General features: G+C 59.8%; 1 protein-coding gene across 3 annotated transcripts in view; it reads right to left on the reverse strand.

Annotated features, from left to right (window-relative positions):
- Window positions 1–23,408, reverse strand: part of DLEC1 (DLEC1 cilia and flagella associated protein) — an 82,995-nt gene that overhangs the window by 14,464 nt on the left and 45,123 nt on the right. For 2 of the 3 annotated variants that reach the window (XM_058290641.2, XM_058290642.1), the window contains exons 7-20: window positions 21,495–21,582; window positions 20,766–20,939; window positions 19,615–19,751; window positions 18,287–18,379; window positions 15,718–15,808; window positions 14,852–15,014; window positions 13,684–13,876; window positions 12,946–13,004; window positions 10,102–10,270; window positions 9,694–9,787; window positions 9,475–9,605; window positions 9,214–9,372; window positions 4,430–4,569; window positions 86–239 (exon numbers count right to left, since the gene is read on the reverse strand). In XM_058290641.2, coding sequence (XP_058146624.1) covers window positions 86–239; window positions 4,430–4,569; window positions 9,214–9,372; window positions 9,475–9,605; window positions 9,694–9,787; window positions 10,102–10,270; window positions 12,946–13,004; window positions 13,684–13,876; window positions 14,852–15,014; window positions 15,718–15,808; window positions 18,287–18,379; window positions 19,615–19,751; window positions 20,766–20,939; window positions 21,495–21,582 — 1,845 coding nt within the window. The remainder of the gene's footprint in view (window positions 1–85; window positions 240–4,429; window positions 4,570–9,213; window positions 9,373–9,474; window positions 9,606–9,693; window positions 9,788–10,101; window positions 10,271–12,945; window positions 13,005–13,683; window positions 13,877–14,851; window positions 15,015–15,717; window positions 15,809–18,286; window positions 18,380–19,614; window positions 19,752–20,765; window positions 20,940–21,494; window positions 21,583–23,408) is intronic. The other variant, XM_058290643.2, reaches the window with a different exon arrangement.

Raw genomic sequence — 23,408 nt, forward strand, 5'->3', positions numbered from 1 at the left:
CAGGCTGAGAGGAGCACCTGCTCTGAGGAACCCTGGAGGAGTGCATCGCCCGTCACGGGGGCCGGCATGGCGGGGGCTCACCCACCTTGCCCCACTGGAACCGGGTGGGCAGCAGCGTGCCATTGACGAGGGTGATGGCCGCCTTCGCGGGCACGCCCAGGTAGAGGCTGCCCATCTCCACCTGGCTGCTCCGCAGGTACACGTGGGGCTCCTGGACCTCGGCGTACACGGGCAGGTAGCTGCAACGCAAGAGTGCCCGCCTGCTGGGGAGCGTGCCCGCCACGGCCGCACAGCGAGGCGAGCCGGGACTTCCCCGCAGAGAGCCAGCTGTTCTGCACCTGCAGTCGGTGCAACAGAAGGCTCCGGGCCTGGCCGTACCACCCGGGGAGGGGGCAAGGGGGGGCCTTGAGAAGCCCATTTATCGGGCAATGTCTTGGGGATGCTATTGCTCCAGGACAGTCTGAACAGCAGCACAAGGCTCTGACCTCCTGCAACCCAGAAGCCAAAGGCAACACCACGAAGAACGAGGGAAGGCCACCCCTGTGCGGGCATCGAGGGCAGGGCACTGCGTGCGTGCCCGTGTGGAAGCACGAAGACCGTTGTGGTGGGGGGACCCTGGGAGGAAGGGCCCCAGGAGCCGGGTCCAGCTGCCGCCTGGTGAGAGGGGCAGGGCCGTGGGCCCCATAGGGCGGGCCTGCTGCTGGGATGGGAGACCTGCCAGCAGCCCGAGGTCAACGGTGCTACCGCGGGACGCTGGCCCTGCGGGGATGACGCCCGCGCACTGCCGTGGGACCCAAAGGCCCTGGGCCGTACCTTCCCCGGCCAGTAGCAGGCTCAGCCACGGGCCTTACTTGGCCAACGGAAGGCAGTGCGCTGTGACACCCACTGCACGTGAGCAGAGACAACAGAGACACTGCACGTCTCCACCAACCCTCTTGCTCCCGTGCCCTGTTATGTCCCAGATAGGGGCGACATTTTCAGCCTAGGCCCTAAATAAGACCACACGTAGATCTGACCACATCCCACCCACAGCCTGGAGCGGAGCTGCAGCACCTTTTAGTAAAGTTAGTCTAGTCTGGTCAGTGACATAGATGTGGCGTTTATACAGCATAAACTAGGGAAAGGACAGAGTCAACAATATAGGAAATTGTTCTCAAACTTATAGCTATCAAGGAAACACAAATCAATAGAACAAGATACTACTTTTCTTCTAAAGTAGCCAACATTAAAAAGATTAATATGAAATGTTGGCAAGGGCATACACTCATTTGGCTGGGTTTGTGAAGGGAAAGGGTGAGCTTTTCACTCAATGTTACTAGGCTAATTTGTTGGCCACAGGGAAAAAATTAAATAGGATTCCAACCTCATGCAGTACAAAAGAGATAATTTCACATGGAATACAAATGTAAATATAAAAGGTTAAAACCAAAAACTTTTAGAAACAAAATATAAGAGGCTTATCTTCAGGACCTCAGTGGAGGGAGGGATTTAAAAAATATAACTCAAAAAGTGCAAACCGGAGTGGAAAACCTTGATAAATTTGTTACAGTCAAATTAAGAACTTCTCTTTATCAAATGATATCATACAGGTGTGAGGAATGGATCAATACTTGAGAATCAGTCACTGTAATCCTCCACGTCAACAGTACTTGTACGTACTGACATGGAAACCTCTCTAAGATAGACACGTAAATCAGAAATGTAAAAAAAGATAAGGAAAAACATAAAACAGTCCTATTTCTTTGACAAAACATGTGGGTGCTTTATATGCCGAGAAAACGGTCGGGAAAGATCCTCACTACTGAACAGTGGAGACTCTGGCAAGGGAGGGGATGATATGGGGTAGTAGCAGGGAGTAGGTAAAATTGTAAGTGAAAGTTACGGTTATATATACTTCTAAGTTGTTTTCCACCAACACATCTAACTTTTAATACTTTTTAAACAAAATAAAGCATAAATTAAAAAGAAAAGGGAAGCGGACTTGGCTCAATGGATAGGGCATCCATCTACCATATGGGAGGTCCGCGGTTCAAACCCCGGGCCTCCTTGACCCGTGTGGAGCTGGCCCATGCGCAGTGCTGATGCGCGCAAGGAGTGCCGTGCCACGCAGGGGTGTCCCCCGCGTAGGGGAGCCCCATGCGCAAGGAGTGCGCCCCGTAAGGAGAAATGCCCAGTGCAAAAGAAAGTGCAGCCTGCCCAGGAGAGGCACTGCACATACAGAGAGCTGACACAAGATGACACAACAAAAAAGAAACAGAGAATCCCAGTGCTGCTGATAAGGATAGAAGCGGTCACAGAAGAACACACAGCAAATGGACACAGAGAGCAGACAACTGAGGGGGATGGGAGAGAAACAAATAAATAATAAATCTTAAAAAAATAAAAAAATCCACGGCAATGGATGTGGCTCAAGCAGTTGAGCACCTGCCTTCCACATGGGAGGCCCGGGGTTTGGTTTACAGTTCCTCCTGAAAAGACAAAAACAAACAACACGCAAAACAAGTGATAAAACCAACTCGGGGGAGCCAACGTGGCCTCAGTGGTTGAGCGCTATCTTCTCATATACAAGGTCCCAAGTTCAATCCCTGGCCCTGGTACCTCAAAAAAAAAAAAAGATCAAGGTATAGCTCACTGGTTGAGCACCTATTTCCCATGTACAAGGTCCCCGGTTCAATCTCTGGTACCTTCCCCCACCCCCGGAAAAAGAAAGATCGAGGAAAACAGAAATACCAGGAATAATTTCAGTAACAATGGCCAAGTACAAGGCCATTAAAAACCCATCAAGGGAACGAAGGGAAAGCCCAGAAACAGACCCAATTCCATATAAATAAGAACTAAATATAAGGTAACGATGGCATTTTCAAACTGATGGTTCCATAGATGATGCTAGGATAATAACAATTTGAGGAAATCTTTATCTCAAAGATCAAAACGAATTACTAATGGATGAAGGAATTAACTAAAATGTGAAACTTTAAAAGAATGCTAAGAATGGTGATTGTTTTATCCAATGTCTAGGTAGGGAAGGCCTTTGAAACACAAAACAAAGGAAACGGCTGATAGAATTGACCATATAAATTTTAAAACTTCTTTATAAAAATTAGAAATAGATTAAAAAGGCAAATGACAAACTGGGCAAAGTCTTTGTATCTCACACAATGAATCGGTAAGGAGGAAAAAATATCCCAAGGAAAAAGTGGAAAAGAAATGAACTGGCATTTCAAAGAATACAAAAAGCCAAAATCAATGAAATGTAAATGAAAACTATTTTCCATAACCCATCTATTAAATTGACAGTGATAAAGACAAATGATAATATGTAGTTTGGTTAAACTTCAGCAAGTAGATAATCATACACTGCTACTGGGAGGATGTATAGCACTATGTCAGTTTGCAGGGGAAGGCAATTTGGCAAAGGGTATCAAAAAGCTTAACAATGAACATACCCCTAGACAAAGTCTTTCTTCCCTGGGAAGTTATCATGAATGTGAAGCCAAGGCGTAAAAGGAAAATATCTATGTCAGCATTATTTAAAATGGCAAAAAACCAGAAATAATCAAAATGTATATAAAATGGTACTGGGTAGGTAAATTTGGGTTCATACATATTACAGAATATTAAGCAATAATAATAAGTGATGATGTAGAAGAATATCATGATATGGTAAAACACACATACATTATTACGTGAAAAAAGGAGAGTCTCTGGTTATCCTATTCCATTCCCATATTATAAGACTAACAACAATTAATACACAAATACCCAGGTGGCGGACTTGGCCCAGTGGTTAGGGCATCCGTCTACCACATGGGAGGTCCGAGGTTCAAACTCTGGGCCTCCTTGACCTGTGTGGAGCTGGCCCATGCGCAGTGCTGATGTGCGCAAGGAGTGCCCTGCCACGCAGGGATGTCCCCCGTGTAGGGGAGCCCCACGTGCAAGGAGTGCACCCCGTAAGGAGAGCTGCCCAGCGCGAAAGAAAGTGCAGCCTGCCCAGGAATGGCGCCGCACACACGGAGAGCTGACACAACAAGATGACGCAACAAAAAGAAACACAGATTCCCGGTGCCGCTGACAACAACAGAAGTGGACAAAGAAGAAGACGCAGCAAATAGACACAGAGAACAGACAACCGGGATGGGGGGAAAAGGGGAGAGAAATAAATAAATCTTAAAAAAAAAAAATACACATATACCCATACACACATATCAGAAGGATATGCTCCATAACACAACTAGTGGATTATTTCTGGGTAATAGGTTACAGGTCTTCTTAATTTTCTTTTCTGTAAATTTCCAAGTTTAATAGAATAAACATGTATTAATGCTCTAAAATTTGGAAATGTCTCTAGATAGATCTATAATTATGCACAACATAAAGAAATAAATGATGAATCTGCATAGTCTGTTGCAACGGCTCCCCCGCCCCTTACCTCCAGGCGCCGTTTTCCACCTCCAGCTCCAGGACTGTCTGCAGACTCTGGCAGTGAGCGGCGGTGAAGGTGACGCTCACCCTGCACTCCCCCAGAGGACAGAGCTGGCCGCTGGCGGGCTCAATGTCGAAGGCAGACACCTGGATGGGAGGTCAAGCCGGCAAGGTGAGGAGGGAGGCCGCTGGGAATTGCAGAGGGGCTGGAGGCTGGCGGTGCCCAGCCAAGGGCCCCCAAGCTGCCCCCGGCTCTTCAGAGTCATCTAGGAAACCGAAGGAGGCCCGCAGATGGGGGCCCCAGCCAGAAGTCTCTGGATCAAGAGGGCGAAAACGGAATCTCCGAGTCAAAGAATTACACGAAATGCAAGTGCCATCCCCCTCCATCCCTCCCCCCAGGCTAGGGCTCATTCGCCTTCGGTGGTGGGGCAGTTTGACATGATTTATGAATTCAAAATAATTCATAAATAATTATTTTTGTAAACTGGTCTGTTCCTCTGGGCATGATACCCTTTGATTGAATTAGATTCAGCTGAGAGGGCTTGATTAACTCATGCTATGATTAGGGTTCGGATTTGGCCACGTCATCAGGGCGTGCAGTGCCCGTCCCTCTTGATAGGCTATATAAATGGACACTCAATCAGGAACACACAGAAGTAGATACACAGAGAAAACCCACAGAGGATGCTGGGAGCCCTGGGAAGAGAGATGAGGCCTAGGCCAGCCTACAGCTGAGATGGTGGACCACAGAGCCCTAAGAGGAAAGAAGGCTGAACCCTCACAGACGTCACCTGCCATCTTGCTTCAACTCGTGGCCACAGACTCTGGATGAGAAAGTTCCTCTTACGGTACCTTGAGTGGGACTCTTTGGTGTCTCGTAACTGTAAGCTTCTACCCTAAATAAATTCCCTCTATAAAAGCCAGCAGGGTTCTGGTACTTGGGAAGAGCATCCCTTTTTGGCTGACCAGTACGGGGGGGGGGGGGGGGGGGGTAGGCCCACAGGAAAAAGCTTGGGAACAGCATCCACCCCGGGGAGGCCTCTCTTCTTTTTCTGCCCAGCCCCTGACTGAGAGGAGACATGCTCATCTGACTGAGGGGCCCCGAGGAGCCCCAATGGGCCACGCTGGCGAGGGGTGCCTCACTGGACACTGAAAGGTCTCACTCAGGAGGTTAGTTCTCCATCTCTGGTCTTTCCCTTCCATGAGGCCAAGACAATGAGCGCCAGGCTGTGCCTGGCTGGAGGCCAGCCTGTCCCCCTGCCCTCTGTGGAGTGTGGGCCTGGCCTGCCCTTCCCAGCCCCATTTCCCACTTGGGCAGACCTGAGGCCTGTGCTCTCTTCTTCTAAGGTTTCTGCTCCCTGGCACAGGTGGGAGGGGGGAATTGGCCAGAAAAGGAGGGCTTGCCAGGGCTCAGGCGCTGGAGTTCAGGAGCAGCCCAGCTGGGAAGAAAGACCACTCTGCTTTCTCTCATCTTGTTCCCCATGGGCTCTCGCTGGGAACCCTGCGGGTGTGGCCAGAGTCTGGGGCTGGGTTTCAGTGGCTCTGGGTCCCCTGATCTGGGAGCATCTAACAACCCCCAAATCCCCACATTATTTTTGAGAACTCAAAAGAATAGAGTGCAGAGAACTGTGGCGATAAGTTCTTACTTATGATCTAACCGTAAAATACTAAAAAATGACAATTATTTCGATTATGAAGTACAGTTATTCTTCACGGTGGGAGGAAATCACAGACTGGCTGTTGGAGATCTGGGATGGGATCTGGTTGCACTAGCTGCTAGCTGGGTGACCCTGGGAGAAACCCTGTGCCTTTCTGGGCCTCAGTCTCTCTTCTGTCTCAGGAGAAGGGTGGCTGAGGCTTGTGCCCCAGCTGTGTTCTGGAAAATCCCAGGGGTCCCCCGGGATTGCCTCGGACAGGGAGCTGGGGTTGGGGAGCCTAAGTCCTCTTTTGAAGGAAGACTTCCCACCTAAAAAAACATGTGAGCACCAGAGATACTGATATCGCCCCGGCCCCAGCCGCAGCCTGCGGCCAGGAGCTGGGCTGGGAGAACAATAAGCCTGGGGGGAAAGCGCGAACTCCAAGCCTGGGCACAGGTCGCGGCAATGGTTCCCAGCAATGGTGTGGCCGCTGTGATGCCAATCGACTTGACTCCCAAGTTTCAGAGGGCCAGGCAGAGAAGGCGGCGTGGGGCAGGTTAGTACAGGGTAATGGAGGAGAGGACGGCCCGCGGCATGGCCGACAGCCAGCGCTGCGGTGAGACCTCGCTGCGACCTTGAGTTTGACCTTGAGGTCCCAGTGTCTCTTCTGGCACCTCCCCTTGGCCCCCGATAGTCCAAGAAGGCCTCACCATTGGCCCCTAAGATCGGTGAGGTAACCAGTAAGCGCTGGGGGTGGAATAATTAACAGTTTAAAAGGTAATCACACCAGGGAAGCGGATTGGCACAAGCGAGTGGGCTCCCGTCTACCACACAGGAGGTCCAGGGTTCGATTCCTGGGGCCTCCTGGTGAAGGAGGGCTGGCCTGTGCGGTGAGCTGGCCCGAGGGGGAGCTGGCCCGTGTGGCAAGCCTGCTCGCGCAGGAGTGCTGGCCTGTGCGGAGAGCTGGCACACCAAGATGATGCAACAAAAAGAGACACAAAGGAGACAAGATAAGAGAGGCAGCAGACCAGGGAGCTGAGGTGGTGCACTCTGGAAGGTTCAAGGATCAGTTCCCGGTGCCAAAAAGAAGACAAGCAGACACAGAAGAACTCACAGCAAATGGACACAGAGAGCAGACAATGAGTGCAAAACAATGCGGAGGGGGGAGAAATAAATAGATAAATCTTTACCAAAAAAAAAAAAAAAAAGATAATCACATGAGGCAGAGCCCGCTCTCTCTGCCCAGAGGGGCCCATCACCAAATCTTGGTGTGTATTTCCATCTTTCTCTCCCATTTCTCAGCAAGCTCTCTTCTTTGCCCCATTTCCCAAATAAATTCTTTTTACTGGCCCAACTGAACTGGCGTGTCCATCATTTCTTTTATGCCTCACAGCCAAGAACCTAGAGGAATCCAGCTTCCCCGTCTTCAGGAGGAAGAGGAGGGACGGCTTCCGGCTGGAAAGGGCAAGTCCTGGGAGAAGGGAAGGGCGCTGGCACGGAAGGGGCGGCGTGGCTGTGGCTGTGCTCCTTTGGCTTCTGACCCTGGAAGGCAGGGGTGCCGCATTCCGACAGGGGGGGAAGTGGGAGAGCCGGAGGGACCAAGGAGGCTGTCCCAGGGAGGGTCTCACGTGGGCACTGACAGCCTGGGGCCGCTCCCAGTGAGCGACAGCCGCCCAGGGCGGTGTCGGGGTGTCCAATCAGCGGCGCAGACGGGGCTCGCCTCCAACCAGTCAGGGAATAACCGGAAATGAGACGCTCCGGATGGAAATGGCAATGGAATTTTCCTCCTGAGCCTTTTGGTTTTAGCCCGTAGGCCCTTGTCTGGGCACCAGGCACTCAAACTGCAGGCACGACCTCCCAACGACGAGAACCTTTGGGGTGAGCCTGGCAGACGTAGCTCCCCCTCCGAGCCTTGGAAACAGCAGCTTTGGAAGCCTGCCTCCGCCCCCCACGCAGCTGCCCATTTTCTTCCTGGCTCAGGCTGCTCTGTCAGAGGGAGAAACCCCAGGTTCTATTTCTGCATCATAAGGCGGGGGGGGGGAGGGAACTAGTGGGTTCTGTTGCAGAAAGGACCCCAAATCCCAACTGCCTCTGTGACGGGGGGCACCCGGGGTACTGCCAGGTAAAATCACCCAGTGGACTTGCCCCCTCCCAGCCTCAAAGCTGCACAGGCCCCTGAGCAGGTGCCAGGGCTCAGGATGGCACAGGTGCCCCAGCGCAGCCACGGCTCAGACTGGCGAGGATGCCCGGCCAGGCCACCATTAAGGCTAGCGCAGGTGTCCGGCTCAGCGTGGCTCAGCCTGGCACAGGTGCCCGGCCACCACTAAGGCTAGCGCAGGTGTCCAGCTCAGCGTGGCTCAGCCTGGCACAGGTGCCCGGCCACCACTAAGGCTGGTGCAGGTGCCCGGCTCAGCACAGCTCAGGCTGGTGCAGGTGCCCGGCCGCAGCTCAGGCTGGTGCAGGTGCCCGGCTCAGCACAGCTCAGGCTGGTGCAGGTGCCCGGCCACGGCTCAGGCTGGTGCAGGTGTCCAGCTCAGCGTGGCTCAGCCTGGCACAGGTGCCCGGCCACCACTAAGGCTGGTGCAGGTGCCCGGCTCAGCACAGCTCAGCCTGGCACAGGTGCCCGGCCACCACTAAGGCTGGTGCAGGTGCCCGGCCACCACTAAGGCTGGTGCAGGTGCCCGGCTCGGCACAGCTCAGGCTGATGCAGGTGCCCGGCCGCGGCTCAGGCTGGTGCAGGTGCCCGGCTTGGCACGGCTCAGCCTGGCACAGGTGCCCGGCCACCACTAAGGCTGGTGCAGGTGCCTGGCTTGGCACGGCTCAGCCTGGCACAGGTGCCCGGCCACCACTAAGGCTGGTGCAGGTGCCCAGCTTGGCACAGCTCAGGCTGGGGCAGGTGCCTGGCTTGGCTCAACCTGGCGCAGGTGCCCCAGCCCAGCCATGGCTCAGGTTGGCGCAGGTGCCCGGCCACCACCAAGGCTGGCACAGGTGCCTGGCCTGGCCACGGTTCAGACTGGCACAAGTGCCCCAGCTCAGCATGGCTCAGACTGGCACAGGTGCCCGGCCCGGCCACGGCTCAGGCTGGCACAGGTGCCCGGCCTGGTCACCACGAAGGCTGGCGCAGTGCCCGGCGCGGCGCGGCCACCCGACTCACGTCCTGGCGCCTCTCTCGCAGGCAGGCGGCGCTCTCCCGCAGGCACCACGTGGCGGGCAGCTGGCTGACGTTCTGGAGGTGCAGGGTGTCGGTGGCCGTCTGTCCCAGGCGCAGCAGGCCCAGCTGAAGGGCTGAGAGGTTGATGATGACAGCCGGCCCCTGCGGGCCCCAGGAGCCTGTCATGGGCCGCCCAGGCTCTGCGGCCCCCCACTGGCACCGCCGGGCTGCCCGCGACACCACCCGTGCCGCCCCGCCCCGCACCTTAAAGGCCGCCTCAATGTGTAGCACCACCGGCGAGGGCGAGCCTTTGATTTCACACATCAGGTCCTGGCTCGCGGGGCCGGGCACGCCCCCGGTGAAGTTCAGCTCGAAGTCTCCCACCTCGCTGGGCTCTGCGGGGGGCAGGCGCGGTGGGCAAGGGCGCGGGGCGCCCCCCGCGCGGGGCCCAGCCTGCCTCCACCGCCCACAGCGCCGCGGTACCTATGACCCCCACGCAGGGCTCCACCTCGATGATGTGGCAGGCGCTGATCTTGCCCCACGCGTACCTGATGGGCGACCTGCTGTTGTTCCACATCTGGAAGACACGGGAGGCCCGGTGCGCCCTTCGCAGCAACTCCGCCCGCCAGGGCCGCGCCCTCCTGGCCTGTCCCCCTGCCGCAGCCAGGCTCGGGGCAGGGCTCTGGAAGCCATTCCCGCCTCAGACCCCATCTCTCAGGGGAGGCGGGGAGCCGACAAGGACAGGCAGACACGCCCGGTCCAGGCGTCTGTGCAAGCCCAGGTGGGTCCAGGGGCTTCCGGGGAGCCCCGCCTCTGCAGCCACGGCTGTCCCGCCCCGGCTAAAGCCTTCCACGCTGGCCCCGAGGTCAGCGCTGCCTCGGCCAGGCCTACCTTGAAGTCCTTCTTCACGTTTACGCCAATGTAGTTCTCCCCCGGGATGATGAGGGCGTAGGGCTCTAGGAGAACCCGGAAAGGTTCCACCGCGCCCTTCACCTCGATCTCCAGGACGATCACGTCGTCCACACAGTACGAGGAACCCTCCAGGCTCGCCGTTTCGGAGCTGAACACAAGCCACCATGAGCCGGGGGCCCACACACCTGGGAGCGTGTCCCTGCACCTCCCATGCCTCTCGTCTTCACGGGTCCCCAGCTCTGCTAAAGCCAGAGGCACCAGCCAACGCTGAGGCCTGGGGCGGGCATCTCCCTGCCTCCAGGACCAACGCTGAGGCTTGGGGCAGGTATCTCCCTGCCTCCATGACCAACGCTGAGGCTTGGGGCAGGCATCTCCCTGCCTCCGGGAACAACGCTGAGGCCTGGGGCGGGCATCTCCCTGCCTCCAGGACCAACGCTGAGGCCTGGGGTGGGCATCTCCTCTGCCTCCAGGGACCAACGCTGAGGCCTGGGGCGGGCATCTCCCTGCCTCCAGGACCAACGCTGAGGCTTGGGGCAGGCATCTCCCTGCCTCCAGGACCAACGCTGAGGCTTGGGGCAGGCATCTCCCTGCCTCCGGGAACAACGCTGAGGCCTGGGGCGGGCATCTCCCTGCCTCCAGGACCAATGCTGAGGCCTGGGGCGGGCATCTCCTCTGCCTCCAGGGACCAACGCTGAGGCCTGGGGCGGGCATCTCCTCTGCCTCCAGGGACCAACGCTGAGGCCTGGGGCGGGCATCTCCCTGCCTCCGGGACCAACGCTGAGGCCTGGGGCGGGCATCTCCTCTGCCTCCGGGACCAACGCTGAGGCCTGGGGCGGATATCTCCCTGCTTCCGGGACCAACGCTGAGGCCTGGGGCGGGCATCTCCCTGCCTCCAGGAACCAACGCTGAGGCCTGGGGTGGGCATCTCCTCTGCCTCCAGGACCAACGCTGAGGCCTGGGGCGGGCATCTCCTCTGCCTCCAGGAACCAACGCTGAGGCCTGGGGCGGGCATCTCCCTGCCTCCAGGAACCAACGCTGAGGCCTGGGGCGGGCATCTCCTCTGCCTCCAGGACCAACGCTGAGGCCTGGGGCGGGCATCTCCTCTGCCTCCAGGACCAACGCTGAGGCCTGGGGCGGGCATCTCCTCTGCCTCCAGGAACCAACGCTGAGGCCTGGGGCGGGCATCTCCTCTGCCTCCAGGAACCAACAATGAGGCCTGGGGCGGGCATCTCCTCTGCCTCCAGGACCAACGCTGAGGCCTGGGGCGGGCATCTCCTCTGCCTCCAGGGACCAACGCTGAGGCCTGGGGCGGGCATCTCCCTGCCTCCAGGAACCAATGCTGAGGCCTGGGGTGGGCATCTCCTCTGCCTCCAGGACCAACGCTGAGGCCTGGGGCGGGCATCTCCCTGCCTCCAGGAACCAACGCTGAGGCCTGGGGTGGGCATCTCCTCTGCCTCCAGGACCAACGCTGAGGCCTGGGGCGGGCATCTCCTCTGCCTCCAGGGACCAACGCTGAGGCCTGGGGCGGGCATCTCCTCTGCCTCCAGGAACCAACGCTGAGGCCTAGGGTGGGCATCTCCTCTGCCTCCAGGACCAACGCTGAGGCCTGGGGTGGGCATCTCCTCTGCCTCCAGGACCAACGCTGAGGCCTGGGGCGGGCATCTCCCTGCCTCCAGGAACCAACGCTGAGGCCTGGGGCGGGCATCTCCTCTGCCTCCAGGGACCAACGCTGAGGCCTGGGGCGGGCATCTCCTCTGCCTCCAGGGACCAACGCTGAGGCCTGGGGCGGGCATCTCCTCTGCCTCCAGGGACCAACGCTGAGGCCTGGGGCGGGCATCTCCTCTGCCTCCAGGGACCAACGCTGAGGCCTGGGGCGGGCATCTCCTCTGCCTCCAGGGACCAACGCTGAGGCCTGGGGCGGGCATCTCCTCTGCCTCCAGGGACCAACGCTGAGGCCTGGGGCGGGCATCTCCTCTGCCTCCGGGACCAACGCTGAGGCCTGGGGCGGGTATCTCCCTGCTTCCGGGACCAACGCTGAGGCCTGGGGTGGGCATCTCCTCTGCCTCCAGGACCAACGCTGAGGCCTGGGGCGGGTATCTCCCTGCCTCCAGGAACCAACGCTGAGGCCTGGGGCGGGCATCTCCCTGCCTCCAGGGACCAACGCTGAGGCCTGGGGCGGGCATCTCCCTGCCTCCAGGAACCAACGCTGAGGCTTGGGGCGGGCATCTCCCTGCCTCCAGGGACCAACGCTGAGGCCTGGGGCGGGCATCTCCTCTGCCTCCAGGAACCAACGCTGAGGCCTGGGGTGGGCATCTCCTCTGCCTCCAGGACCAACGCTGAGGCCTGGGGCGGGCATCTCCCTGCCTCCAGGAACCAACGCTGAGGCCTGGGGCGGGCATCTCCCTGCCTCCAGGACCAACGCTGAGGCCTGGGGCGGGCATCTCCCTGCCTCCAGGAACCAACGCTGAGGCCTGGGGCGGGCATCTCCCTGCCTCCAGGGACCACCGCAGCACCCCAGCCCGGGAGCCCTGCGTGGGCTGCCCAGCGGCCCATCCTGACAGCTTATCAGGGACAGCAAACCTCCCTCTTCCATTACACCCGCCCAGCGGCCGCCAGGGGGCAGCGAGAGCCTGGGGTACTTCTCCAGGGTGCGGGGGGCGGCCCAGAGCTCTCGCCGCCAGTCCAGCGAGCTCTGCCCGAGGCAGCACTGAGCTGGGCAGGCCTGAGGTGCCAGGCTGCTCATTCAGTCTTCCCCGGGGGCAACCCCAAGGGAGGGCAGGCCCGGCTGCCCACGCTGCATCCCGCGGCCCAGTCCCCGCTCACCTCACGGGCTCCGGAACTTTCTCTAGCACCATCTGGAGCACACTGTGAAAACCCCGCGGCTGCGAGCGAGACAAGCCCAGCACGTGAGCACACGGCTGGATCCCACCTGGCTGCCCGCACAGGCGCAACCGTGGCGGGAGTTCCCCCCAGCCCCCGGCCCCACCACCAGAAAGGCCTTCAGGAAAACTCGGCGCTGCCACCCCCTCCACCCCTAAGGAAAAAGGGGTGGCTGTGGGGACAGGAGTCACGGCGCAGGGGCTGGGACCTGCTGCCGTCTCAACACTGCTCTGTCTACCTCAGCTTGGCCTCGGGTGCAGGAAGGGCCCCCTAAGACCCTGCATTGCCCCCTGGGGGTGCCTGAGGGGACCGGAGCACCGCAGCCTCCAGGAGAGAAAGAGGCGGCTGGAGGAGTCTGACGGCACCTGCCCAGCTGCTCTACGCCCGAGCCTCCCTGGCACCCCCAGTCTCGCTGCCCTCTCGCCGGCCGGGGCAGGACCTGTCGGGCCCTTGCTCCAGGGGCTGCCGTGGGTGGGCAGGAACGGGGAGGCGCCTGACGTAATATAAAGGGACCCGGAGCTGCGGAAGCGAGCCCGGGGCCAAGGCAAGGGGCTGACCCCTTCTCCCGGGAGCCCAGGCCCGGCCTCCGGCCACACTGTGGCCTCGTTCCTGCAAGAGCATGGACGGGGGTCAGGGTGGCATGGCCCGATGACAGGTGGCCCCCAGGTGGCACCGCCTGACCTCGTGAGGGCAGAAGCTCAGGATGAACTCGTGGTCCGCGTGGGGGCTGAGGGCGCCCCGGGCGGGCAGGATGGAGAAGGCCGTCCCTCGGTCCGGAAGGGACTTGATGCTGTCGGCGCTGAAGGCCTCCCCGGGCAGGAGCGGCTGCAGGTTGGGTTTCACGATCTGCCAGTGGAAGGGCAGCGCCACGTGCCTGCAGGGAGCCCGGCGTGGGCGGGGGCTCCCGGGAGCACCCCACTTCGGCCAGCACCCGGCCCTCCCACCCCGCGCAGGCCCGGCCTGGCTGCAGGACGGCGCCCAGGGACAGCAAGCGGCCGGGCTGGCCCTCGTGCCCTTCCCCCGGAGGAGCCTGGGAGAATCTGGCTGAGGGGCAGCAGGTGCAGGCGGGTCCGGGCGTCCCCGCTGGAGATGACGAGAGCCCCTCGTCCCCCGCTCATGGCAGCTGGAGGTCAGAGCCACCGCGACTCAGGGGAAGTGTCCACACGGGGAATCAGTGCAGTGCCTGTCTCGGCATCTCCCCAGAGGTCGGGGAGAATGGCTGCGGGTCCCCTATCACGAGTGCTTCAGGGGCTGGCCACGTTAGCCACGACCCTCGCTCCACCTCATCAGCGGTGGCCCCCAGGGAAGCCCTGAGCAGAGAGGCATGAGCGCCAACAGGAGCGGTGGCGACTCCGGGGTGCTGGGACGGCGCTACTTGCGGCACGCTGCTGCCGGGCAGCCGTCAGGAGGGGGCAGGCGGTGGAACCCTGTGCAATGCTTGGGGTCGCCAGGCCAGCCCTAGCTGGGAGCGCCCTGAGCCTTGTCTGGTGCAGTGCTGGTGCTCAGGGAGGCCGGGAGAAAGGGCAGCACTGAACCACAGGCCGTGGTCCATCCGGCCCTGGGGCCCGGGTGACTTCTCTGGCACAGGCAGGGCTGGACGGCTGTGGGAAGCCTGTCCCTGGCTAGGGGTGGTCGATGCCATTCTGGGGCCATCGTAACTGCCTGCAGCGGTGATGAAATGTCCTGTATCTCTATTGCCCAGGATGATCGCCACTAGCCACAGGTGGCCACTGAGCACTTGAAATACAGATCGTGCCACTGAGGAACCGAACGTACAATTTGATTTAACTTTAACTGATTTCAATTTTAAAAACCGTGCGTGGCTGGAGACGGCAGAGGGGCCACTCACGTAGCATTCCTGATGAGCAGCCGCTTCTTGGCCGTGGACTGGAGGTTCTCAGGCTCGAAGCGGATGAAGTGCTGCGCTGTTAGGTCTGTGAGCTCCCCGGGCTCTGGGTGGCTCTTTTCCCCGGAAACATAGACCAGCTCCAAAGCAACCAACTGCCCGACTCCTGACAAAGGAGGGCAGTGACGTGCAGGACAGGAGCCCAGGGCCGGAATCGCGGCCGTGGCTGCAGGCCTCGTGCCTCCATCCACAGGCGGCTGGCCTCAGCCCGCACGGGAGGCCGGTGGCCTCCCAGAGCCACCTCCCACCACGGTCCCTGGAAGTGCAAGGCCGGGGGGGACGGGGGCCACAGGCGTAGCCCCACACAATCCATGCCCCACATCTCCACAGACCAAAAGGAGGTGATTTTGAGAATTTAGACCACAGCAAGTACTCGACTGATGTTTGCTGAATGAAACTGGACGGACAGACAGATGGAAGGATGGAGGGATGAATGGAAGGTAGAACGTAAAGGAGGAAGGGTCAGAGCATCTTGGGGGGAATGCAGCAGGATGCCCTTCCGAACCCTGCAGAAACCGCAAGGCAGCTCTGGTTGTTGGCGTGGACGCCACCGGCAGGCCCCCAGAGGAGCTCAAGGTAAGTTTCAGAAGGAAGCCTGGAAGGTTTCACGGCAGGCTGCCATGTGCCTCTCACTAGAAGGCCTCTTGGGCTCTCCTAGAGACTCTGGGTTGGGGGCTCTGAGGTTTGACCAGAATATGGGGCCCAAAACTTAGACCTCAGCGCCAGGAGGCTGCAGCACCCCTCTACCGCCGAGTGCAGCAGCGTCTGGATGGGGGGGAGAGGCAGGAGGGGTGCGAGCGCAAGCCCACCTACGGCCACCAGCTCCTTTATCTGACAGTTGTCGCACGCGATGATGAAGGCCTGCTCTGCCTTCTCTAGTCTCGTTGGGAGGAACAAAACCTGGGGGGAGAAGAGTGGCCCCGTCAGCTCCCACTGGAGGGCCTCCGCCTCCACCTCCTGCCTCCTCGTCTAAGGGAACCTCCCTCCCTCTGCCCCCACCTGGCACCCCAACCCCACACCTCCAACCACACCCCTAAGGCCAGGGGCTCCAGCCTACGCCCCACCCCAGCGTGGGGAAAGGGGATGAAGAGAACGTTTGCAAGGAAGGAAATTCCAAAGGCTCTGAAACCAACGACATCTGCTTCAGGATAAAATAAATGAAAACTGCCCGGAGGAACTTTTTTTTTTTTTTTTTTACTTATATTAGCAAAGTGGCAATCACAAAGGCAATCATACAATGTCCTGGATTTGCTTGAACATAACCTAGAGGGGCAGGATAGGGGTTGGTTGGGGGATGAAGGGGTGCAGAGGCAGGGAGATTGGCCAAGAGCGGGTAATTCTCGCAGGTGGGTGATGAGTACCTGGGGAGCCTTACACTCCCCACCCTACTTCTGTAAAGGTTTAAAAACGCCCACAATCACAGTTTTCCAAAGGAGTCTGGTAACAGGCTGTGCTGACAAGAGCGTAAGGGAAGAGACGCTCGCACACTGCTGGTGGGAGCATAAGCTGGAGTGGTCTCCTCGTGGAGGGACTGTGGTAACAGGCATCACAGTTATGAAGGCAGAGACCCTTGGCCCGGCAGATCCTCTTTAAGGACTGCATCCTGCGGTGGACTCAGCCTTGGGCAGAGTGACGCATGTAAGCTGTTCACTGAAATATCAGCCCCAGATCAGGGGGAAAAAATCATCATGTCTATCAGTGAGGGACTGCCGAACTCAGCTACGGCGCCTTCACAGAGTGGATGACCATACAGCTGCGAGAAAATATGAGGACCATTTCTAAACAATGCAGAACAGAGTATGGAGGGGGCAACTATTTGTGGAAGAGAAGAGGGGAATGGAAGAAAAAAGAAAGGCATAGCGTATCCCTGGAAGGGCACTGAAAACGACTGGTAAGGTTGCGGCCTCTGGGGAAAGAAACTGGGTGGCGGAGGAATTGGGCTGGAAAGGAGCATTTCACTGTTGACTTATTTGCATCTTTTGAATTTTTAATCATGTGGATTTAGTTCTTATTCAGAAACATGAATAAATCTAAAAACAAACCCCCAAACAACCAAGAAACAAAACACACGAGGAATTCAAAGGGGAAAAGTGATGCCCCTGCCTCAGCCACTGCTTCCCAAAGGGTCCTGCTGTCATCCTCCTCCCCTCTCAGGGGTCACAGGAGGGTGGGACAGGCTCAGGGGAGACTGGCCCCCATGCCTTCAAGTCGCAATAGGGCTCGGACGAGGCCTGGGCTACAGCGAGAGAAGAGGCTGGCGCGGGGCGAGTGTGGAGACCCAGCCGCCCTTGGGCAGGGAAGACGAGGCACGCCTCGGCCCAGGCCCGCCCTCGAGGGCCCGGCTCCCGTGGGGGTCAGCCCAGCGCTGGCCCCGGGCACCAGCACCGGCCCCCCCGGGCACGCGCGACTGGCGTGGCTGCTAACAGGAAGCCCTGCTCCTCGCGGCACAGGAGCCCTCTGCTGCACAGTGGAATCACCCCCAGTCTTCCGAGGGCCGCCCCCAGGCCACGCCCCAGACCCAGGACTTCTGACCTCGGGGCGGGCGTGCAGCCTAAGGGCATTGGGGCCTCTCGGGTGAACCCGACGAGCGGCTGAGTTTGAGGACCGACAGCTCGTGGACGCCCCTACCCGACTAGCCGGGGCAGGCTGACCCTTCCCAGCCTTCCAGAAGGCCGCTTCCGCTCCCCTCCACAGCCAGGGAGGAGGGCCAGGCACGTCTGCGGCCACCCCACGCTCAGTCACGGGGGCGGCAGTCAGACTGCTGGGCCAGGGAGTGGGGGAAGACAAGGCTGGGGTCCTGACGGCGGGACGGCTACTTCTCGCAGGCCCTCCTGGGGACAGCGAGCGGGTGTGATGAGCCACAGCAAACACTGAGAGGGGCCAGGCGGTAAGGAGAGGCCCGCAGCCAGGAGTCAGACCCTCTGGAAGCTTCCGCAGAGGTCCAGAAGGAGGCCTAAGGAAGGGGAGCGGCACAGACTCCATAAACTGAGGATGACATGGGAAAGGGAGGAGGGAGTGACCATCGTCACCCAGGCAGCCAGCGGAGATGGTGCCTGAAGGGTCACCGCCTGGAGAGCCAAGTGGCGGTCCTGGGGCAGCTTCGGTGCTGGGGGAGGTGACTCTCCAGCTGCAGCTGTGGACAAGCAGGGCTCGGGATCGTGCCGGCAATGCCGGGGCTTCCCGTGTTGGCCTTAGGAGAGCGGTCACGAGGCGGTCAGGGGACATCACCCCACAGAACCCAAGGCCACACTACCCAGAAGCCTCGGAGACTGCAGCCGGGGTGGGGGCGGGCATTTGGGTGCAAAGCACAGCGGTCGAGGAGAGAGCCAAGCTCAGTCTCAGGGAGGAGGACACGCATGCCGGCCTCTGGTCATTTACCTCCACTAATACGGCCTGTCCCGGAGCCAGCTCGAACACGGACGGCAGGATTCCAAAAGGAGGTTGCTCGATGAAGCCAGTGGCCGCCACAGCCTTAGAGAAGAGCAGAGCACACGCCGGGGCGGAAGGAAGTCTGCGATCAGGGCTCGGACAACGAGCTCCCCCGCCACGCGCCCCTTTGGCAGGCTGAGGGAGCTCTGCTCGTGTCGCCTCACGAATGAGGACGCTGGGCTAATGGAGCCGCCGGGGCTCGTTCACCGAGAGCGCCCACTGTCCTCCCCGGGCACCGGGCTCCAGCCGAGACCCTGGAGGGTCACGGCGAGTAAGGCCTGGAGCATCGGCCAAGAGCGACGGCGGGCGGAAGGTGCCAGGGACACCACGGCCCAGGATGTGGGACACGAGGCAGGGCGAGTGAGGCACGGTTGAGAGGAGCCGCTCGGGGCTCCCAAAGCACACTGACCTGTCCCCTGCCGCAGGGCCCAGGTCGCATCATCAGTGCCGGCTCACCTGCCTCCCCCGCCCCTGGCCACAGGCTCCTGCGTCAAGAGGACAGCTGCCGTCTTGTTAGCAGAGCTGCCTTCTCAGTGCCCAAACGTGAAGCCACTTAGCATGCCGGGGATGCAAAGTCATGCCACAGGACCCTGGCACGTGACGCGCATGAGGGAAATGCATTTCCTGGGACACTTGGTCCCCTGGATCTATAGCATCTTTTTTGGAGGCGTGGGGACTGAGAAATATCTCAACGCTAAGAAAAAGCACGGTGTGTGCAAACGGTGGTGGCACTGGGATGCTGTGCAGAGCGGCGGGGCCAGGTGCAACGAGAGGGAGTGCACACCCTGCCCCCACTCCCCAACCAGCGGGGAGTGCTGGGCTCCTGGCTCCGGGGTGCACAGCTTCCGATTTTCAAAGAGCCTGGAAATGGAGATTTTCATGGGAAATCTTCCTAGTTTTGAAAGTCGGCTCAAAAAATATTTCTAAGCACCGTGCGAAGTAAATATGCTGACGGAATTCCACCAGGGACCTGCCCCTGACATCCTCAAACCCTGGCTGCGATAATGCCTGAGGGGCTGGCTAAATAACGGAGCTGGCCTTGAGGAAGCAAGGGTGCAGTGCTGAAGGGCCTGCCGGTCGCAGTGGCAAGCCCGGAGCTGCCACCCCGGTCTGCACCCGCTCTCATTCTCATCCTGGCGTGCCGGCGGGAGGGAGAGGCTACAACACGCTGTTTCTGGATATTTCCAGCCAAAGGTGTACTCTAGCCAGGCCCTTGCAGGGGCTGTTTTCTTTGCTGGGTTTGTTCTTTCTCTGGGGGACCATCTGTGATCGCTCACCCTGAAACTTGGCGGTGGCCAGCTCTTCTTGGGCATGATGCAGAACTTGCCGACACTGAAGCCAACGTTTTTGCAGACAAATCTGGTCATCTTCACGCCCCCGACGAGGCAGTAGCCACAGTCCAACACCCGCGGCACTGCAGCCACGGGAAAGCGTGTGTGAGGGAGACAGCATGCCGGCTCTGAACGGGCCCAGCCCCTTCAGAGCAGCGGCTGCAGGACCTAGGGGCCCCAGTCCCACGCCCCAGGCAGAAAGGATGAGGGGACGTGCCCTGACCCCTGCACCGACGTGGGCGTGGCCCAGGCCACCGCTGGGCTGTGGTGGCAGCGTCGTGGGGCTCTAGTCCTGGCTGGTCCACTGCGGCCATGGGAAAGCATGTGTGAGAGAGACAACACACCAGCTCCGAATGGGCCCAGCCTCGGCTCAGAGCAGCAGCTGGAGGACCTCGGGACCCCAGCCCCGTGCCCTGACCCCTGTACCGACATGGGCGTGGCCCGGGCCACCGCTGGGCTGTGGTGGCAGCGTCATGGGGCCCTAGTCCTGGCTGGTCCACTGCAGCCACGGGAAAGCGTGTGAGAGAGACAACACACCAGCTCCACACGGGCCCAGCCTCGGCTCAGAGCAGCAGCTGGAGGACCTCAGGACCCCAGCCCCGTGCCCTGACCCCTGCACCGACATGGGCATGGCCCGGGCCACCGCTGGGCTGTGGTGGCAGCGTCGTGGGGCCCTAGTCCTGGCTGGTCCACTGTGGCCACACACTAGGGCATGGGGCTTGTGGCAGATGTGGGGGTCCAGCCCGGGCCCAGCTACAGCCCGATGGCCAAAGGAGACCCACCCCACAGCCATGCCGGCAACGGGCGCTCCTTCTCTGCCTCGGCGTGGCACAGGCCCACCCGGGGTGCCCTCAAATGAGCAAAGCCCATGCTGGGGTCAGCTGGGTGGCCCCCTCCCCGCCTGCTGGGTGTGATTCAAAGTCAACCCCCAGAGGAAAACCCAGCAGCAGGCGGTCAGGGCCTGACGCCAGGGAAGCCCGAGCCGGGCTGCCAGCCGGCTCCTCCGCGGCGCTGCAGGGGCATGGAGCAGCAGGCCGCCAGCGCTCCCAGGGCGCCCCACGCTCAGCTGGCTCCCCAGGAGGCCGCCGCACACTCACGCGTCAGCACCGGGGGCGGCCTGCGCGCCTGCAGCGGGATCAGGAGGGTGTGCGCGGCCTGAGTCTCCACCAGGATGAAGTCGTCGAAATCCCCGAGGCAGTCTGGGAAAAACTGGACAATGTACTGGCAGGTCATTCCAGGGGCCACCATGCCACCTTTTCCGGGGAACATCCCTGTGGGTGACAGAAGCAGCCAGTGAGGGCCTGGAGAGCAGGCAGCCGGCCCCGCGGCTTGGACCGGGAGGGCGACAGGGAGGCCCCACTCCAATACTCAGGCCGAGCCCCGCAGAGCCGCTGGGACACCTGGGACCAGGCAGCGAGGGCAGGCGCGCCTGTGGCGACGCCGGGGCCTGAGGGCGAGACATGACCCACTCAGAATGGACCCTGCGGGGAGCACAGCGCCATCTGAGGTTTCTGAGAGGGGTGATGGGGTCAGAGCTGTCCTTGAGAAAAACAGAGGTAGCACTGGAGGGGAGGCCGCTGGGAGGCAGAGCCCTGCGCGGGGCCTGACTGCCGGCGGTGCCAGCGCGCAGGGTGACGGGAGAGGCTGCAGGGCCCAGCTGGAGGCGAGTGGGAGGGCGCGGCTGGGCAGGTGCTGGGCGCCGGCGGGGGTGGGGGGCTGCTGCGGGAACGGCCGCCCCGCGCTGGGAGCCATCACAGTGCTGGGGGGCCGGGCAGGAGCCCGAGGGGAATCGCCCGCGGTCTAGGTGGCCGCTGCGCTGAGCTCACCCAGCCCCAGGGCGAAGTACGGGGTGGAAGGTGGCAGGACGCGCAGGTGGCGGCTGGTCGTGGTGGTGTTCTGCAGCGCGATGACCATCTGTCAGAGGTAAAGGGGCTCTCAGCGGCGACACTCACGCGTGAGGTGCCCTGATGCCTGGGATTTGCTCTAGAGCACACGGGAGGGGCAGGAGGGAGCCGCGTAATGGAGGCAAGCTGGGCTGCGCAGCGTTACCTGTGGAAGGTGGGTGCGCGGGGGGTCGTTCGGGCAGCCTGGCCGCTTTTGTGTTTGGGAGTTTCCATAGTGGAAACAGATCTGACCTGTGTTTGGTCCTACGGTCTGAAGTAAGAACCTCTGTTTCTTGAGCCTCTGCTATGTGCCTCCTCATCCTCAGAACCACCTGGAAAGGTGGTAACTGCCTCCATTTTATAGCTGAGGAAACTGAAGTTCAGAGAGGCCCCCTAGCTGGTAAGTAACAGCGTTGAGATTCGCACCCAGGATGTCCGGTTCCAAAGTTTTTCCAGCCTCGCCACTCAGCCTCTTCTACAAACCTGACTCCCCTCCCACACATCCCTTTGGGCCTCTTCTTCCCACAGACCCTGCCAAGGGGTGTGATGGGGGCCTGTTTGCCAGGGTTGTGACTGGGCCTCTTGCCATCACTCAGCCCATCCAGCCCCCTGTTAAACTCCATCTTCTCTTCTCTCTCCCCCGGCGGGGAGATTCCCTAAGGGCAGGCCTCCTTCGCTGATCTCCAACAGTGCTAGCACAGGCTGGCACGAAGGGGAGCCCCATACACACACACGTTCTCCTCTTCTGTATGAAACACCATCTGGACAAAACACGTGAGGCGCAGCAGGACAACAGCCGCGTTTCCATCCCCCATCCTAAGAAATAAACATTACAAACACAGACGCTGGCCCACTGCGGCCTCCACCAGGTAACTTTTGTTTTAAAGGTTTATTTTTATTTATTTCTCTCCCCTCCTCCCATTGTCTGTGCTCTGTGTCCATTCCCTGTGTGTTTTTCTGTGTCCACTTGCATTCTTGTCAGCGGCCCCCGGAATCTGTGTTTTGTTTTGTTGCATCATCTTGCTGCATCAGCTCTCCGTGTGTGCGGCACCACCCCTAGGCAGGCTGCGTTTTTCACACGGGGCAGCTCTCCTTGCGGGGCGCACTCCTTGCGCATGGGGCTCCCCTACGGGGGGGACTCCTGCGTGGCATGGCACTCCTTGAGCACAGCAGCACTGTGCATAGGCCAGTTCACCACATGGGCTAGGAGGCCCTGGGTTCAAACTCTGGACCTCCTATATGGTAGGTGGAAGCTCTATCAGTTGAGCCACATCTGCTTCTCTCACCAGATAACTGTTACACAATTTTTAACTATTTCATATTTTTATTAAAGATATGTGTTCCTTTTTTCTTTTTAAGATTTATTTATTTCTCTCCCCTTCTCCCCCCACCCCAGTTGTCTTTTCTGTGTCTTTTTGCTGCGTCTTCTTTGTCTGCTTCTGTTGTTGTAAGCAGCATGGGAATCTGTGTCTCTGTGTTGTGTCGGCTCTCCGTGTAGGCAGCGCCATTTTGAGGCAGGCTGCGCTTTCTTTCCCGCTGGGCGGCTCTCCTTACGAGGCACACTCCTTGCGCATGGGGCTCCCCTACGGGGGGGACTCCTGCATGTCACGTCGCTCCTTGCGCGCATCAGCGCTGCGCATGGGCCAGCTCCACACGGGTCAAGGAGGCCCGGGGTTTGAACCGCGGACTTCCCATGTGGTAGGCGGACATCAAGTCTGCCGCCAGATATGTATTCCTAAATCAATATTTTAAAAAGACTTATTTATTTATTTCCCCTGCCACCGTCTGTTCTCTGTGTCTATTCACTGCATGTTCTTCTTTGTCTGCTTCTGTTGTCAGCGGCACGGGAATCTGTGT

The sequence above is a fragment of the Dasypus novemcinctus genome, chromosome 31 (assembly GCF_030445035.2).
Source record: "Dasypus novemcinctus isolate mDasNov1 chromosome 31, mDasNov1.1.hap2, whole genome shotgun sequence".
Lineage (NCBI taxonomy): Eukaryota > Metazoa > Chordata > Mammalia > Cingulata > Dasypodidae > Dasypus > Dasypus novemcinctus.